A 17,524-nucleotide genomic window follows, 5' to 3' on the forward strand; every position below is an offset into this window, starting at 1 on the left:
GTGCAAGCATCTCGACTGGATGACGCTTTTATTGTTTTCGATCAAATGAAAAGACTCAACACTATCCCATCACAACCTATCTTTTCCAACCTTATCAATGGATGTTTGAAATCAAGACAAATCAACAAAGCATGGAAAACATTTGATGAAATGCGACTCTCCTATCATCAACCTGATGAAGTGACTTTTACAATGATGTTACATGCTTGTGCAAAGGTGAGTTACTAGAGATGTATTTTCTAAAAAATAATAATAAAAAAAAAATGAAAGATAATGAATGGGTATAGTCATGTTGAAATAGATTTATCTCACACTTTTTTTTTTTTTTTTTTTTTTTTTTTTTAGGATGGTCAAGTAGAAAAAGCTTTGAATTTGTTTGAAGAAATGTCTGGACTTCAACTCTATCCAACAGATGTCACTTTTAACGTACTGATCCATGCTTGTGCCAAACGACCTGATTATTATGACGAAGCTTTCAGTTTGCTACAACAAATGGAAGAAATACATGGGTTCCAACCAGATTTGATTACTTACAATACTCTTCTTGGAGCTTGTGCAAGAAAGAAAGATCTTGGCCGAGCTCGTGAAATCTTCCGTCATATTCTACAACATGATCAATTAGAACCTGATCATCGAACTTTCACCAATCTCTTTTGGTCTTATGCCAATTACGATCCTCCATCATCATCATCAGTTCCGTCAACATCATCATCATCATCATCATCATCATCAGCACTAGTACCCAATACCATCGACCAGCTTGTACCAAATAGTGCACCGACAAGACGGTCAGAAGTAGTGGACGAGGCCAAAAAAATATTCTCTTATATGACACAACAAGAAGATCCAGCCATCGAAATGACAACAACACTCTTGACAGCCTATTTGAACACTCATGTGACACAACGACAGGTCAAGGATTGTGTCTCACTCTATGACTCACTCTTTTCCAAATATAATGTGGAACCCAACCCAACAACTTTTAAGGTCATGATACGACATTGCTATCAAACCAAGGATACTGCTCTTGCATGGAGAATATGGGATGACTATCAAGCATTTTTGGAAACCAAGGCATCACAAGCATATGAACATACTAGTGATATGACCATGATGGAACAAAAGAAGATGAAATTAGAGCGACATCAACAACAAATCAAGGAAGGTTGGACTTTAGATCAACAACGTAGTTTGGTATTATTGATGGCTAGTGTGCTTGCAAGGTAAAATAATAAATAATAAAAAAAAAAAAGATCAACTTTCTTGCTGACCTTTTTTTATATTTGAACAATAGAGCAAATGAATTAGATTATGCTGTTCAACTTTTGAATGCTTCTTTTATCAAAGGCGGTGAACTGAAACCATTACAACTAAAGGATGTTTTGACCATATACAACAAGGCTATCCAATTGGAAAATATTAAGGCTGTGGAACAAGTAAAAAGGTTATGTTCACAAGGTCCCAAAAATACAATGCCTGGCTCCAACAAATATAGACGTGTCAATACCGTTATGTAGATATATACTCCTCTTTTTTTATTATTCTTATTATTACACATTCTACCTATTATTTATCTTTCATATTTATACATAGACTTTTTTTTTTTTATTATCAGCATTACTTCCTCTCTCCATTCAATAAAAATGCATTCTCATCAATACATTATTTTTTGTGTATATATGCGTTCTTGGATTATGGTCTTGATTCTTTTTTATTATATGGTAATAGTGGAAACAAAAGAAAAATCACTTGGAAGTCGCTTGGAATGTGTTGATTGATGATGGATGATGGATCATCTATTGCAAATAGGTAACGACATGAAAGATTGGAAAAGTATGATCAAGTCTCTATGGCGACAAGTAATGTGATGATTGAGGAGAGGATCATTGATTCACTAATGATGTAAACTATCACGATAAAATAAAATAAAAAAAAATGAAGATATGTGTATTGCATGAAATGGACGGAATCACCAAATATAGACGGATCCATTATTAAAAAAAAAAAAAAAAAAAAAAAAAAAAAAAAACTGGGATCGGATTTTACAGCCAAAATTGTCTATTTCCTCAGCCAAAGTTTGGCTGTGAAAATAAATTCATCAGGGGGTCATCAGGCAATTTTTCGAAAAATCGATGAAATCTATTGATGATTATTTCATAGTAAAGTGACAGGATAAGCAATAAAATGATATTAAATGATATTAAACTACTTTTTGGAGAGGAATCCAATGGTGGTCATTTTATTAGATGATGATCACGATTGGATGAGAAATGATAATATTTATTTTTATTTTTTTATTTTGCTCTATAAATTGGGAGGTAAGGTATAACATTGTTATTAATGTAAATGAAAGAGAATGTTTTCATGTAGGTTCAGTCTGAATTTGGTGCAATGATGATGAAGTTTGAGCAAGAAAGCAAAGGTCGGATCCTGCCCCTGCTTTGAATGCAGGATAAAGATGGAATAGGATTTTCGATTTGACACAGTCGAAGGACGCTTTTGATTAATATATATATATATTCTATTAAATGATGGATGGATTGTCTGACAATATATAAAAATGTTTATTTAGTGCTGCTGTTTTTTCTATGCATGATCAGACAGTACTATCAAAAGTTTTTCAACCTTTCTTTTTTTTGGACTCGTGGACGGAGATTTAAATAACCTTATTCCATGTTGCTTTCTTTTCTTTTTACTTTTCTTTCTTTTTTTCATTCTTTCTTTCTCATTTGATGATTTATTTATCAGAGAAAGGTAGTAGTCGTTTAAATACAATGTATATAACCACGTTTGATCTGGTATGATTTTTTTTTTGTCGATACCATTCTCTGCTCCTGTCACACTATTATTCTCTCGCCCTCCTCTGGAATCGTCTTTACATGATATATATAGTACTCACCTTTGGTATAGATCATTTTCCTTTCGATATTTATTATTCTATTGATAAAAGTATCATATTGTATTTATTATACGGAATATCATGAAGCTAGCAACAAGCAAGCACAAAATAAACGTATGGATCTATGACTTGAAAAGGTAAGACTTTGTATCGTTACCTTTTTTTTTTTTTTAGTATTACATTTATTTAGACAGCTATACGAAAATCTCTTGGATGGATGTTCAACAAATGGGCAAACAAAGAAACAGACATACAAGAAGGGAACGTTTGGCTGAGACAACTTATGATCTTCTGTATGGATGATAGGAAAACGGGATGTTTGATGAAACTACTTTTATTATATAATTGGCTATTATTAAGATCGGAAAAAGGTATTTGCTCTTAATCGATTGTGGTACTAGAACAATATGGCACATGATTTGGATTATCATCATTGGAAAGACAACAAGTTATCAACCTTGGGTACGATACTTATTTTGGATAGAATGATTGACTTTTTTTGGATTCAATGTACTAGACGATCGATACATTTAGTTTAGTGGTAGATAGTGTTTTTAGTTCTAGTTTTACTTTTTGATCTCTATTTATTTAAAGTCACATCAATAAAAAAAAGAAAACTAATCATCTTTGCATATTTTTTTTTCCCTTAGTCACTACAAAAAAAAAAAAAAAAGGCATCTCTTACATTATTTAATCTCAAAATTATAGTTAAGAATCATTAAGTTATTCTTATTGATCCATGGTAACAAAGATGATCCTCTTTATTATTATTTTTATTAAAAATGTCATCCGTATATCCGACAAACGGTAAAAGTTGGGTTGCAAAAATGCCCAAAAGAGGTAACACGGAGTTCATCTGCAGAAAAAAAAAAAATGAGGGCGGGGAGAGAGCTTCCCGTTTCACTATATTCTTTTACAATGAAATGATTTACCATTCGATATTTTTTTTTTATAAATAAAATGAAACAAAAATAAATGAAGTTTCATATTTAGCATAATAAAGTTGAGATATTTATGCTAAAAAGAGTAACAATAAGAATAAAAAAAAAATGAAAAACTGGAATGGATCGGGAAAGATATGTGAGCTCATCATTAAGTTCTCATTCGAATATAAAGAAAACGCCAACTGTGTACCCTGATTGACTTGTTTGGTTCTTGTTATGTTTTCTCTCTCTTTTTTTTTTTTTCTTTTGGGGACTTGCATAAATGACTACTTTCCTGAAAAGAATTAAGTATAAAAATAGAACATCAATAACTAAAAGCGGAGGATAAAGATAAGCTTTCTTTTTTTTTTTTTTTTTTTTTTTTACACCAAATGGTTTTAATATCTTGAAAAGAAGAAGAAGAAGAAGAAGAAGAAGAATAAGAACACATTTTTGACATGTGGAAGGTGAAACAAGGATACGAAAATTGTTTTCGATCAAAAGTGGCATGTTATGATTGGAAGACGACCAAGATAAAAATAAATAATAAGAAAGGAAAATTACACATATTGTGTATCATCTGAATGTTTACCAATAGGCTGGGAAGAGTTGAAAATAATCGAATGATTTTGATGCAAATTATTTTATTAAAAAGAGTTTTCTTTTTTTCTTTATTATTATTTTATCATTGCACTGCATAAAGGATCGCCCATGACTCGTTACCATTTATGGATTAGTTACTTGGTAACGAGAACTTGGTACCCAACCCTTTACCGAGGAGACCCAATCAATGATGAAAGGGTTAGGAACCCCTGTTGCTGTAGATGAATATAGTTTAACTCAATGAGTCGATTTTTTTTTTTTTTTAAATCATGAGAGATGACTTTGACCTGTTTTTGGGAAATAGTTTAGAAAAAGGTAAAATACCAAATGGTATTATTTCTTCTTGTTATCGTCTTTACGTTTATCTAATACATCAGTTTTTTTTTTGAAATCATTGATCTTTCCTTTTCCTTTTTTTTGTTGAGAAGCATGATGATGATGATGATGATGATGATACAATGTTGATCGGTATCAATGACATATAACATAATCAATGAAAATCATCATAACAGGCATTAAATGTTCAATGGATAGGTCACGTTTTGAAAGTTTCTTTTCATTGGATACAATTGTAGAACCATTGGAAATTAAGTATGTTTGTAGTTGATGTGTAACATCATCACTGCTGGGTCCTAATGGATAAAAAAAAAAAAAGAACATTTGTTTCTTCTATCAATCAACAATCATCATCTATTTTTTTTTTTAATGATGGTACATTGAGGATGATACGCGATGATTGAAAGTTAGAAGATGATGGATGTTCCATGTTACAAAAAAAAAAAAAAAAAAGGAAAAAAGAGATGACTTTTTATTTATTGCAAGAAGGATTACATGATTATAACAACTAAATATGAGTAAAGTAATAAAATGGAGAGTACAAAGGGATATAAAAGTAGATGGAAGAATAAAGAAATGAATGTATATATGAATGACTGAATACAAGTATGGAATGAGTGAATGAGTAAATGCTTATTAATAAAACTGAAGGAACGTGTACAGGAAGACGGAGGTGTAAGATGGTATGTAAACTGTTTAAGGAAACAAGAGTATATAAATAAAAATAAAAAAAAAATGATGCTCAGCTTGTTTTTTTTTTTTTTTTGGTAACAATGGAGGGAAATGGTAAAGAGCTGAGTCAGAAAGCGGCATAAAGTAAAAAAAGAAAAAAAGAAAAAAGGATTCTTGATGGAGACTAAAGTTGAATTAAATTTTTTGTTGCTGATGATGATGATGATGATATGATGATGATGATGATTGTAAATTTGAATCCCACTGTTCCCTCTTTGTTGATTGGCGTTTATTTTGAAACCATATTTGTACTGCGCGAGGTTCCATACCTAATTTTTCACCCAATTCTTCTCGAAGAGCAGTAGAAGGAAAGGCAGTATGTTCAAATACATGTTCCAGAATCATGATTTGTGTAGGACTAGCACGTTTACGTTTAGCTTTGACTGATGAATATGAATGCGTTGGTAAATAATGTGCACAAATAAGATCACTATTGATGGTGATATAATTGTTATGTGGTGGAGGTGTCAAATAAGGATGATGACGATGATAAAGGGATGAAGGAGGTGATGAAGATATTGTCGTATTTTTGACAGTAGGGGGTGATGTCAGGCGACAACAAGATTGATGTTGATAATAATGTGATGATGACGAATAATGATCATTACTGTTATTGTTTTTTGTTTCCGAATACACGGGGAATGTCATTTTGAACGTAGTACCTGGGGGTGTCAGAGGTGAGGTAGATGCACTTGATTCTGATTGATAAGAAGGAGATCTTGTATATCGATCATCATCTGCATTATCATCGCATAATAAATTTTGAATGGAAAAGGCAGAATTTGGATCCTATAAATAATCAAGGGAAATGAAAAGAAATGAATAAGTAAACATTGAAGAGATGATGATCATGATTGATTTACAGGCATGATTGGCAGCGGCGATTAAATTAACAGGAGTAAGAAGGACAAAGAAAAAAAAAGAAAGAGAGAGAGAGAAGAAAGAAAGAAAATATTGATTGCTTATATAGTACTGATGGAGTGGGAAAAGTGTACCGAGGTGACACATTGGAAGGATGAAACAAGAAAAAAAAAAAAAGTAAAAATAAAGTGTCAATTTCATATGCTGCAGGTCATTAAGTTATTTTAACACTCAGTTTTTATATTATGATCCATCATCAACGGTACTAGTTACCCTTTGGCCATGTTACCCTAGTTGACATTATGATGGCTTGTCGTTTAACCTTCCTTTTTAGTTATAATGATCTGATATATGAATGAAATAAATAAATAAAAAAAAATATTATTTCATTTCTTATTCATTTATCCCTTTTTTTTTATTCTCTCTCTCTCTCTCCTTTGATGTATTAACTATATAAGCTAATGAAAAGGAACTAAGAAAGTGTTCCTTCTTTCATTGTAATTTATTGTCATTTATAGAAAGTACGACGGAGATATCATCTCATATATTGAATGTACTATTATGATGCCTATATTTCTCCTATTTTATTGACTAGATCTAAAAAAAGAAATCATAGTGAAATGCCAGTCAGTTTAAGTGGCAAAACAGAAAAAAAAAAAAAAAAAAAAAAAAAAAGAAAAACGCCACTTTTTGATTCTCTCTAACACATGCTCGTTTCCTTCTCAAAAGTCAGTTTGTATATTAACCCGTAAAAGTAAGCCAAACTCGCGCCTATTAACATTGATTTGACCTTCCGTCCTGACTTTTGGGGAGTTTTCACCTTTTTTCTTTTATTACCTTTCTTTTCCTTTTTTTTTTTTATCCTTCTCTCATCTTGTACATTCACTTTTTTTTTTTTCCTTCGTTTCTTCCTCTCCATTCCTTTCACTATTCATTCCTTTATCTTGATGGTTGGTACATTCTTCTCATGAAATCTATATCCAAATACAAACAATGGCTGAAAAACTTGACACTAGACTCAAATAGCAACAATATTACTAACAATACTACTCATTCTATTTCAACACCTTCGTTAACAACGACCTTGTCAACAAGAACAACTTCAATATCTTCCAATGACTGGAGAACGTTATCACCTGATCAACCTCCACTTCCTACTCTTTTTTCCCATTCTGAAGCAACAACTGTAACTCCAGGTGCCGGATTGGCTCCTATGTTCGAGGTAAGAAGATTAAATCATTTTATTTGTATTTGTATGCATCTTTTTATTATGATCATGATTACCTTCAATATAATGATCCCCTTTTCCCCTCCCCCCCTTGATTCCTCACAAGTCGATCTGAAACTCACTCTATTTATTTTTTTTTCTTTCTCTCCTTTTTTTTTTGTCTCTCTCTCTTTTTTTTATTATTATTATTTCTTTTTATATAGCATCGACCTTTCGCCTTTACTCCTCTTACTACTGCACTTCAAAATCAACAACATCATTATCGACACAGTCCCTTTTTATCTGACACTTGTTCTCGACCTTTGGATCCCATCCTTGAAGAAAACGAATCATCAGAGATCATGACTTCAAAGGTTTCTACGAATAATGATTCTGCTCTCAACACCAACATACCATCACCAATATCATCAACCTCATCATCAGCGTATCCCTCAGTACAAACAAAGTCAAAATCTGAGCATGAACCCTCATCATCACGTCCAGAAACACAACAACAGGAACCACAACGGACCAGTACAAGTAGTAACAGTTCAAATGGATCAGTTGTTTCTTGTGGATCACCACCACTTACCATTAATACAATCTGGCATCATCAACGTCAATCATCAGATGAAATAGGATCTTCTTCTCCAATGATTGGAAATGAACTTCAATGCAAACGGAAATTCTCAAAAATGGTACAAGCAACTTATCGATTCCAATCGAAAACAAATATACCTTCCTATATGCAAGCTATTTTTGAAAAGGATCAAGTCCATGGTATACGACTTATTTTATCGAATGGGCAACAATCTCATTGTCCTTTTACTGGGTATGATGAAAAATAATAAGGATACATATGCAAGTGATACTTATGATCTTTTTTTTTTTTTTTTTTTTTTTTTTTTTTTTACTTTTCATATAGAAATCCGCAGTATATTCCTCCTGAAATGTTTATTCGTCAAAGTTGCAGCGGTGGATTATCAGATGTATGGGTGTTGGGTATATCACTCTATAGAATGTTAGTAGGTAATTATCCATTCAAAGCAACGGATGATCGGAAATTAGTGAGCAAAATGTTACATGCAGATTTCAGTATACCAGATCATTTATCAGAAGGTAACAACAAAAATAGATGGCGTTTTGATGCTGATACCAGTTTTTTTTTTTTTTTTTTTTTTTTTTTTTTTTTGATTGCAGATGTCAAGGATTTATTAAGAAGAATGTTGGCACCAGAACAATCCCGTGCTTCTTTGGATCTTGTCATGTTTCACCCCTGGCTCAAACCTTATCGAATAGTTATATCTACTGCATCCTCATCGGTACCTTCTCCAAGAATCTCTTTACGTATCAACAAGAAAAAACGAAAACCAAAATGGCAACGCATCATCAACAAAACTTTTCGATTTTTATTCCTTGGCCCTTATCCCCCTCCTACTAGACCTTATCGAGAGCTGGCTCATCTTGGTAAATGATATCATTTTTCATCAGTTATATATATATATAGATACATATACATACATCACCCTTTTATTTATCCGTTCGATATTTTATACCCTTGTCATCAAAAAAATATATTCACATATAAAATAAAAAAAAAAACTATTATAATATTGTAATCACTTTATCATTGGCTCTCTTTTTCATGTCGGAGGAAGAAGAACAGTAGATGTTCCTGAAAAACCTCTGAGTTTCACAAAGCAATAAGCCACTTATTAGAATTTTTTTTTTTGGTTATAAAAAGCCCAGTCTTATTTACTTTTTTCTTTTTTTTTTTTTTTCTTTAACTTACATATAACTTCGACTCGTATAAGCATGCATACTCTCTTTATATAGGTATTGCAATTCCTGAACCGGGCCAAGAAGGAAAAATAATCCGACTTTATTAATACTCTTGTAATTGATTTGTTATCCAATACAGGAGTTTCGCGGTCTGATGACAATGAATTAATATATTATAAAAAAAAAAGAATGAAAATATATATCTATATGAAGATGATTCACTGTTTTTTCTATAAAAAAAGTTGGATTGTCATCAATAGACGAGTAATAATAAAACATGTATAAAATAGCTAATAGGAAAGAATAAAAGGAGTAGAAAGTGAACCAATATGATGAATATAGAGAGAAGGGAAGGAATGTATTTTCCACCTTTGGTCTGGACTCTTTTTCATTTTTTTTTTTATAGATTCTTTAGAGAGAGAGAAAAAAAAGAAAGTTTTATTATTTGTATATGTAAGTAATCGCATCTGTTTATTTATTTATTTGTTTATAATATGTATATGTCATTTTAGTTATTGAGCTTGTCTTTTTTTTTTCATCAATGATGATCCTAACCTTATACAGTATTCACTTGTATTTAAACCCTTCCAAAAACTAACCAAACCACATGACCAACAGCTAAAGTATTCAAACTGTAAAAAAAAAAAAATCAGAGAGCACACGGAGTTCGAAAGTGATGGAAGAACAAAAGGCTTTCTTTTTTTTTTTTACTTTTTCAAATTTCTTTTCCACTTTTCTTTTCTTTTCTCTTTCCCTTTTTTTTTTTTTCATTCATTATATTTATTTCGTTGGTCATGTCTGTTGATCGTTCTTCTTATCCAAATACTTTCTCATTCCAACCACCTGTCAACTTGGAAGCCATTCGTTTTACTATTCGCAAACGTATTCATCATAAACGACAACATACACCTACTCCTCAAGTTTCTTCACCTACTTCATCCATCTCTTCTTCCTCCTCTTCATCACCACGTATGTCTGTAGCCTTATTGGATCATGGTTTACCCTCACCACCTGTGGAATATCAACTGAAACAAACGGAAAAATCTGATGATATGGAATTGGATGATCAACAGCAAGATGATGACGATTGTGTTTCTACTATTTCCTCCTTACCTCCTTCTAATAGCTCTACGCCTACCGCGCTGGACGCGTCGTCACCTTCATCATTATCTACTTTGACCTCTGAACAAGTTGAACTGAAAATCAAGCAACTCAAGGAAGAAAAACATCGTCTGTTTACTCAAATGAAAAACTTGTTAAAACAAGAAGAAAAGCCAGTACTGAAACCTCTACAAACCCATAAGCCTTCGGATACTTTGAAAATAGCACAAAAACAACAAGAAGAATACCAAGAAACTTCTTTGCCTTCTCCTTCTCCTTCTCCAACAACAACTCCCAAAACAATGAAAATTTCCAACAAACAACAACCTTATTTAAAATCATCAAAACATCCTACTCTTCAACATCTTTATCGAAATCTCCCTCGTCGCCGTTCATCCTATCATACTACATCTTCAGCACCAACAACACCAACAACACCCTGTTTACCTTCTGGAATGATACCAAGATATTACCATTCGTCATCTTCATCAAGTAATAATATGATGCCTCCATCATCATTGACTATGGACAACGGAGGAAGATACCGATATTCTCCTTATGGTGGTTATTTTACTCCAGTATCATCATCATCCACTGCAACTTCTACCATGTCTCCTCCATCTGGGTACTCTGTAAGTAATTGAAAACGATTCAGAAGAAAGGAACAACAACAAAAAAAAAAAAGAGAGAGAGAAAAAAAAAATATCTGCAATATGCAAAGCGAAAAAAAAAAGGGTAATCTTGTTAGACTCAACGAACTCCTTTTTTTTTTTTTGGTTTCTACAGGTACGACGTAGTTCTCATTTCAGTTCCCGTTTACCAGCAACCACATCATCAACAACGCTATCAACATCGTCATTATCACCATTATCACCATTATCACCATCATCATCATCATCATCATCATTACCATCATCCTTTCGACCCTCAAGACCTTTAGTAGCTAGACATACTTCAAGATACTGATCTTTTTTTTTCATTTTATATATTTCATTCTGTATACATTTTTTTTTTTTTAGCATTTACCTCTCGATATTAGTTCCCTCTTTCTCGTTATATTGTGATATTTGTATTATCATTTTATTTCGCTAGTCTCATCTATTTTTTTTTTTTTTGTAAAACCACCCTACTCCATCTTAATAAAACATTGAACTCATTTTTTTTTATCATCATCTGGTTCATGTCGCACAATGGACACAACGTCTTTCTTGTATTAGCTCAAGTAGCACAAGTCTAAACCATTTTTATTCAAGGTGACACACTTTTTGTAAATAGACAATAATTCATCAAAAAAAAAAAGATTCCCTCCTGTTGTAAACAAAACATTGCATACCATGTTTATTCGTTCTTTTTTGATGTCAAAGAAAAAAAAAAAACAGGTTCCAACTTAAAAAGGTCTCCTTTTTTCTTTGGAATGACATTTTGAGAAAAAAAACATCATCGAAACTATCATCAGGAAATAATGCCTTTATTTATTTTTTTGGATTGAAACAATAATAATAAAAAATGAATGTAACCATGTCATATGGAAAAATAATAGAAGACAATAAAAAAAAAAAAACTAAACTAACTAGGGTTGAAAAAAAGAAGGTGGTAAAATAATGGGTGTGGCCAGTAAGGTTTGACAAAAAGTTTCAATGACATCCAAGTAATGCTAAAAGACAATAAAGTTCGTCATTTTCCATCATTTTTCCTTTTTTTTTTTAAACTTACTTTTTCATTTTCATCTTCCTTTTGTTCTTCCCATTGGACCACTTCTTGCAAAACATCCATATAAATCTTTCTGAATCTTCTTAATCTTGATGAGATGGATATAGATGGCATGGTGATGTTATCACTGTTGAAGAGTAATGATAAAAGGGTAGGATCAGTGTAAAAAAAGGAATCATTACTATATATATATATATATATATATATAATAGAAAGAAAGGTGATGAGATAATCTTGTTGTTTGTTTGCTTGGTTTGGTTACCTAAAATTGATACACGCTCTTGACGCATGTTCCAAAACGAGAGCACTAATTTTATAATCTTCCATCAATGTCAACATGCTATCATCCGTCATATATTGAGATGCGCTATCATAACGTGAAGCAAGTTGTCGAAAGTGATTGGCACAATTGTTCATCTAATAACAATATATAAAAAAAAAAAGTTGGATAAGTATCTTTGGACAATTGGCAAATACAAAAAGTTTTACCATTTTGTATCTTCTATATTCATCGATATTGCCATGTCGCGTTTCCATTAATACTTTTAGCAAATGTTCAATTGCATGCACCATTTCCATCCGTAATCGAAGGAACCAAGTTTGAATTCTGGCTCGACCTGTGATCGCATTGAATGCCTATATAATGCATTAGTTCATATCCTTCTTCTATTGCTGATTATTACCTTTAGTTTTGTCAGGGCTGCCACATGTAAATCAACTGTCCTGTTCATCATCAAAGGGATATCATCATCATTATCTTGAGCCGGTAACCATTCCGCTGAACCAAGAAGAGACAGTGAAGAGAGCCAATATAAACAGCCATCCGATTCAACCTATCAAAAGAAAGGCGAATTATCAATAAAAAAAGAAGTGATAGAGACGGGATTCATTTTTTGCTAATTAACAATTTTTTTTTATTTTTTACCAAACTCTGTAGATCATTCATCACAGTATGCATGACGGAATACCATCCACAAATACCGGCCTCTATGCCCATTAGGTAAAGGTTCCACCCATTTGTGTTATATTTTGACGTCTTCTCGTCCCATTTACCGAATCGTCGTAAAAATAATAGAGTAGATTCCATTATTGTTTTGTTGGCTGGCACTGTGCGAAATAAAAGTCGTAAGATGTTCATCTGAAAAAAAAAAAAAAGAATCTCATTAGTCGCCTTTTCAACTATGATCACTATTATCATCACGTCAATATCATTCCTTTAACTTACAAATACAGCTGGTGAATCAATTTTGTTTTCCAAAGATTCGAATGCAAGAGAAGGAAACCACGTGGAAAGATCAACACAAGTCTCGACAATCGATGTACAATAAGATAGTATAATAGATCCAACTTGTTTTTCTAAAATAAAATAAATATTCATAATCTTCTCTTATTGACATTTTTATGATTACCTGTATGATGTAACATCACGTTAAATCCTTCTATAAAAGCATCTTTTCCATCCCCATTGTTCAATAATAGCAGTAACCTTGATCGAATATCCATCCATTTTTTGATCTATCACCCAAAAAAGAAAAAAAAATAAAAGTTGAATATCAATGTAAGTTCCATTCCCAATCCGTCCTTTTTTCCATTGTATTCATCATTTTGTACTTTACCCTTCGGTAAGAATAGCGGCCATGTTTGCATCTATCGCCATCGTTGTTGTAAAGAGAATCCATTGGAATTTCAAAGATTTGACTGGCCACGTGTTTCAATAAGATTTTATAGTCATAAAACAAAGATTCACCATTGTAAGACGCATCATACATGGCGTCATTCAATTCTTCGGTTGTTGTCGATTTTGCCGAAATTTCAATAATCACTACAAGAAGCTGTGCATATCCTATTGCTATATTATATTGCTGTTGCTGGATAGAAGTATCTAATTTTGTTCGCCAGGAATCTAGAATTTCTAAAAGTGTTTGTCGCTCTGTTGATGAAGAAGGCTGTCGTAAAACTTGATCTATCAGTGTTCGGTGTGTTCGTACAATAGTTTCAGCACATTTGCAAGCATTTTGCTGTACTCTTGGCGAACTTGCAGGTGAAGCGGCAATGCCTCTCAGTAATGCCTAAACATAGTCAATCAGCCAGATTCAATCCCTTTCTTTTATAATCCTTCTAATCACTTACAGTAACATGTGATGCATCAAACATAATATCATTGCGGCTAAGGTATTCCAGATCTTGTAAAACGCTTTGTTGAATGGCTATTCGATTGTCTTCCAACAAGTAGATGAGTAACCGATCAATCTGTCAAATTGAAAATCATGTTACCTGTTAGTCAAAAAGATAAAAAAAAATTTTTTTTTGTGATGATATTTATATAACTACCTGCTCTTGTTGATCAATGAGAGCCACTGAAAGTAATTTGGTCAATGTTCGTAATACCACTATAACAAGTCGTTCATTTGAGTTTTGTTGTTCCAATAATTTCAAGCATAATTGTTTGGCCTATGATTTGAAAATGACAAAAATAATGAGCATGGTTTTCTTTTTTTTTTTTTTTCTACAGTTGTTGGAATACCTGTCTTGACATGACGATATCACTGTGCATATGTCGTAATATTTTGATCAATTTGAGTTGGATATCAAAGGAAGTTGTTGGATCTATATAACGTAAAGAGTGAGCGAAAAAAAATATCATTATAGTTCTTTTTTTTTTTTTTGTTAGATCTTTACCTGCAAGTTTCGATTGAATTCTGATAAACATAACGGAGAGGAATGTCGTAGAACGAGCACAGAATTGATCACAAGCCCATACAGCAGCTTCCGTTTCAAAACGATCAGTTGATTTCTGTATGCCTTGTAAAAGTCTGACAACACCCATAAATAATCCAAATAGAGAATAGTTAGATCTATATATACGTTATGTATTCGGCTTTCTGATGTTGTTCTTACCCATGTTGCACATCCAAACTATCCTTGAAGATGATCGCCATACAACCAAGAACACTATAGAAAGTACAATGTTAGATTTGGCGTGTCAATTGTTGTTCCATAATAGGTATTACCGTAAAGTGAGAGCACGAGCAGTAGGGTCATTGCTACCTAGTACTGGTATGATCCGTCGCATAGTTTCGTCCACATTGATGATTTTGGTGAAATGGTCCTTAGATACGCCTTCCAATACTTTATAAATATGCATTCTAACAACGTTGTTTCTTTTTTTTCAAATAATAATAATAATAATAACAGTAAGTAAAAAGAAGAAACATACGCGTAATAATTCTTTTTTGTATATATACCCATGGTGAAACCAGTCAGCTAATTTGAGAATGGCAGCATTGAGAATCATAGGATAAGGATATGTTTGGAATAACGAAGGAAACTGAGCAAGAGCACGGATTTGGGTACCTTGGATGCTCAGTACTGTTGTTCGAGGTTTGGCATTGAATTCAGTTTCTAAGAGTAATAGAGTTTTATGTCCTTCAGCTTGTTGTCGAGCAGAAAGATCAGCATCCGCCATTCAAAGAGTTGGGAATAAAAAGAAGAAAAGAAAAGAAAAAAAAAAAAAAAAAAAAAAAAAAAGAAACGAAAAGAAAAAGATGCAGTGTACAAGCTTTGTAGCCTGCTTTTCCCGGAGTCTCAAATTGACAGAAAGATGGATAGAACAATCATCAGAGAGCATAGACACACTAAGCAAGAAAAAGTTAATTTTTTATGATGATGAATCATTTACCAAGTTGATAGGAATAATCCATTTTTATATATATAAGCATTCTGAGAAAAATATGAACTCGGCATCGAATGGTTAAATTGAATTACAAGGTCGGAACGCATTCGACAATAATACCTATTGCAAGAAGTATGATCAATAAATGCATTAACCATTGGGTAGACCAAAAAAGGGAGTGGAGGATGTTTATCCGGAAACAACAATCGAAGTGCGGTTCAAATATTTTAAATTTAACCATGTTTCATGCTACTCAATTTTCAAAAGAAAAAGGTGATAAAAAAAAAGTTTAAATAGGAAATACACTTTTTCTCTTTTCTCTTTTTTTTTTTTTTTAATTTTGTCTTCAATGGTAATCAAAATAACTGGTGTTTTACTATTGATACTTACAACGATAGTGTCTGCACGCTTCAATATCGATTGTGAGCATGATCCACAACTCTATCCTAACTGGGTAGACATTCAGCCTTGTTATGAACATCCAATCCATGATGTCTATATATTTGGTGATTCATATTCGGATAACGGGTAATCATCTATATAGAACAAGTGAAATCTTTTTGCTAAAAAAAAATCATCTGTTTTTTCCTTTTTTTTTTTTTTTTTTTTCTTTGGTTATCATCAGCGAGCCTATTTTAGACCAGCAATATTATACGAATCATTATTTTGTAGGTTTACTAGATAAACTTTGAACAAATCATCTCAATTCTTTTTTTTTTCGCTCCTTTTTCCTTTTTTTTTATAGCCTGATCGATATAGTAATGGTCCTATGTGCCTGGAATATATAGCAAAAATGTTAGGCTCCAATTTATTCAATTATGCTCATTCAGGGGCAACGGTGGATAACGTAAGGTTTAATAACAAATACAAAAAAAAAAAAAAATTAAAATGGATATATTAAGTCTCTTTCTCTCTCTATATATAGTCAATTGTTAGGAGAAGTACACTTGATATTCATCAACAACTTGAATTATTTAGACAAAGTGGAGGACCTCAAAAACCATCTGATAGTACATTATATACGTTTTGGATTGGCACAAACGATGTAGAGGAAACATTTAAAAACCAAGCAACAGAATCATTACGTAACAAAGATATAGATGATACAATATTATCACTTTATGAAGCATTAGAAACACTTTATCATATGCCATCATCATCATCATCTTTTGCTGCACGACAAATATTGATTATGGGATTGATACCTGTTGATCATATGCCAATTATATCATCGATGATCAGGTATGAAAGTCAAAGACAGGCAATGACTGACTTGGTTGCTAGGTACAACAATGGATTAAAAGCAATGGTAGAAAAATTCAACCATCAGTATGGAGATGCGACAGTGGAATATTATGATGCTCATTGGGCAGCATCTAAACTCTTTAATGGTAATAGCAAGTATTTTACAAGTGATAGTGTACCATGTGTAAAGGATCATGTTATTTGTAATGATGAGAATAGACATATATGGTGGGATGATTATCATCCTACCACATCAGTATCGTATGCTTTGGCTTCAGATATGTATCATACTCTCTTTGCTTGATTATTAAATTAACTGAGGGCGGTGTTTTGAAATCCGCATAAGGGTTTCACCCTTCATTCTTCCATTTTTATTCTTTTCTTTCTTTTCTCTTTTTACCTATTTTATCCTTCTTGTTATTGTTATTTTTTTTTTCTATTGTTTTTTTTTT

General features: G+C 32.4%; 7 protein-coding genes across 7 annotated transcripts; 4 read left to right on the forward strand and 3 right to left on the reverse strand.

The window, feature by feature from the left end:
- Positions 1–45: 45 nt before the first annotated feature.
- BX664DRAFT_264462 (uncharacterized protein) lies at positions 46–1,227 on the forward strand (the record flags this gene model as incomplete). The annotated part of the gene is made up of 2 exons (XM_051540817.1): positions 46–220; positions 500–1,227. 2 exons carry the CDS (start codon positions 46–48, stop codon positions 1,225–1,227), a joined length of 903 nt encoding a protein of 300 aa, XP_051399167.1.
- Positions 1,228–1,273: 46 nt separating this feature from the next.
- Positions 1,274–1,699, reverse strand: BX664DRAFT_158995 (uncharacterized protein). Its single transcript, XM_051539931.1, has one exon. It carries the CDS (start codon positions 1,556–1,558, stop codon positions 1,319–1,321), a length of 240 nt encoding a protein of 79 aa, XP_051399168.1. The 5' UTR covers positions 1,559–1,699; the 3' UTR covers positions 1,274–1,318.
- Positions 1,700–5,457: 3,758 nt separating this feature from the next.
- BX664DRAFT_335993 (Homeodomain-like protein) lies at positions 5,458–6,457 on the reverse strand. Its single transcript, XM_051546008.1, has 2 exons — positions 6,357–6,457; positions 5,458–6,282 (listed from the first exon to the last, which is right to left on the reverse strand). The coding sequence occupies exons 1-2, from the start codon at positions 6,360–6,362 to the stop codon at positions 5,629–5,631; spliced, it is 660 nt and encodes a 219-aa protein (XP_051399169.1). The 5' UTR covers positions 6,363–6,457; the 3' UTR covers positions 5,458–5,628.
- Positions 6,458–7,182: 725 nt separating this feature from the next.
- BX664DRAFT_335994 (uncharacterized protein) lies at positions 7,183–9,160 on the forward strand. Its single transcript, XM_051546009.1, has 4 exons — positions 7,183–7,576; positions 7,786–8,393; positions 8,487–8,680; positions 8,762–9,160. The coding sequence occupies exons 1-4, from the start codon at positions 7,322–7,324 to the stop codon at positions 9,034–9,036; spliced, it is 1,332 nt and encodes a 443-aa protein (XP_051399170.1). The 5' UTR covers positions 7,183–7,321; the 3' UTR covers positions 9,037–9,160.
- Positions 9,161–10,097: 937 nt separating this feature from the next.
- Positions 10,098–11,652, forward strand: BX664DRAFT_335996 (uncharacterized protein). Its single transcript, XM_051546010.1, has 2 exons — positions 10,098–11,076; positions 11,231–11,652. Exons 1-2 carry the CDS (start codon positions 10,138–10,140, stop codon positions 11,408–11,410), a joined length of 1,119 nt encoding a protein of 372 aa, XP_051399171.1. The 5' UTR covers positions 10,098–10,137; the 3' UTR covers positions 11,411–11,652.
- A 2,821-nt stretch (positions 11,653–14,473) lies between these two features.
- Positions 14,474–15,620, reverse strand: BX664DRAFT_366039 (uncharacterized protein; the record flags this gene model as incomplete). Its single annotated transcript, XM_051548507.1, has 6 exons — positions 14,474–14,605; positions 14,679–14,761; positions 14,834–14,967; positions 15,053–15,106; positions 15,166–15,315; positions 15,400–15,620. The coding sequence occupies 6 exons, from the start codon at positions 15,618–15,620 to the stop codon at positions 14,474–14,476; spliced, it is 774 nt and encodes a 257-aa protein (XP_051399172.1).
- A 534-nt stretch (positions 15,621–16,154) lies between these two features.
- BX664DRAFT_336011 (GDSL lipase/esterase) lies at positions 16,155–17,498 on the forward strand. Its single transcript, XM_051546011.1, has 4 exons — positions 16,155–16,355; positions 16,453–16,495; positions 16,573–16,674; positions 16,753–17,498. Exons 1-4 carry the CDS (start codon positions 16,177–16,179, stop codon positions 17,374–17,376), a joined length of 948 nt encoding a protein of 315 aa, XP_051399173.1. The 5' UTR covers positions 16,155–16,176; the 3' UTR covers positions 17,377–17,498.
- The last annotated feature ends 26 nt before the right edge of the window (positions 17,499–17,524 follow it).

Source organism: Halteromyces radiatus (assembly GCF_025201355.1).
Source record: "Halteromyces radiatus strain CBS 162.75 chromosome Unknown BX664scaffold_5, whole genome shotgun sequence".
In the NCBI taxonomy this organism is placed as follows: domain Eukaryota; kingdom Fungi; phylum Mucoromycota; class Mucoromycetes; order Mucorales; family Cunninghamellaceae; genus Halteromyces; species Halteromyces radiatus.

What these genes read in the sequence shown, in the direction of transcription:
- BX664DRAFT_158995 (XM_051539931.1), bottom strand. Translation starts at nt 1,558, where the DNA reads ATGTGTAATAATAAGAATAATAAAAAAAGAGGAGTATATATCTACATA.
- BX664DRAFT_335994 (XM_051546009.1), top strand. Translation starts at nt 7,322, where the DNA reads ATGAAATCTATATCCAAATACAAACAATGGCTGAAAAACTTGACACTA. An exon ending in TCTCATTGTCCTTTTACTGG is followed by an intron (nt 8,394 to 8,486) that starts GTATGATGAAAA and finishes CTTTTCATATAG; the next exon opens with AAATCCGCAGTATATTCCTC. An exon ending in ACCAGATCATTTATCAGAAG is followed by an intron (nt 8,681 to 8,761) that starts GTAACAACAAAA and finishes TTTTGATTGCAG; the next exon opens with ATGTCAAGGATTTATTAAGA.
- BX664DRAFT_335996 (XM_051546010.1), top strand. Translation starts at nt 10,138, where the DNA reads ATGTCTGTTGATCGTTCTTCTTATCCAAATACTTTCTCATTCCAACCA. An exon ending in CTCCTCCATCTGGGTACTCT is followed by an intron (nt 11,077 to 11,230) that starts GTAAGTAATTGA and finishes TGGTTTCTACAG; the next exon opens with GTACGACGTAGTTCTCATTT.
- BX664DRAFT_336011 (XM_051546011.1), top strand. Translation starts at nt 16,177, where the DNA reads ATGGTAATCAAAATAACTGGTGTTTTACTATTGATACTTACAACGATA. An exon ending in ATTATACGAATCATTATTTT is followed by an intron (nt 16,496 to 16,572) that starts GTAGGTTTACTA and finishes TTTTTTTTATAG; the next exon opens with CCTGATCGATATAGTAATGG. An exon ending in CAGGGGCAACGGTGGATAAC is followed by an intron (nt 16,675 to 16,752) that starts GTAAGGTTTAAT and finishes CTCTATATATAG; the next exon opens with TCAATTGTTAGGAGAAGTAC.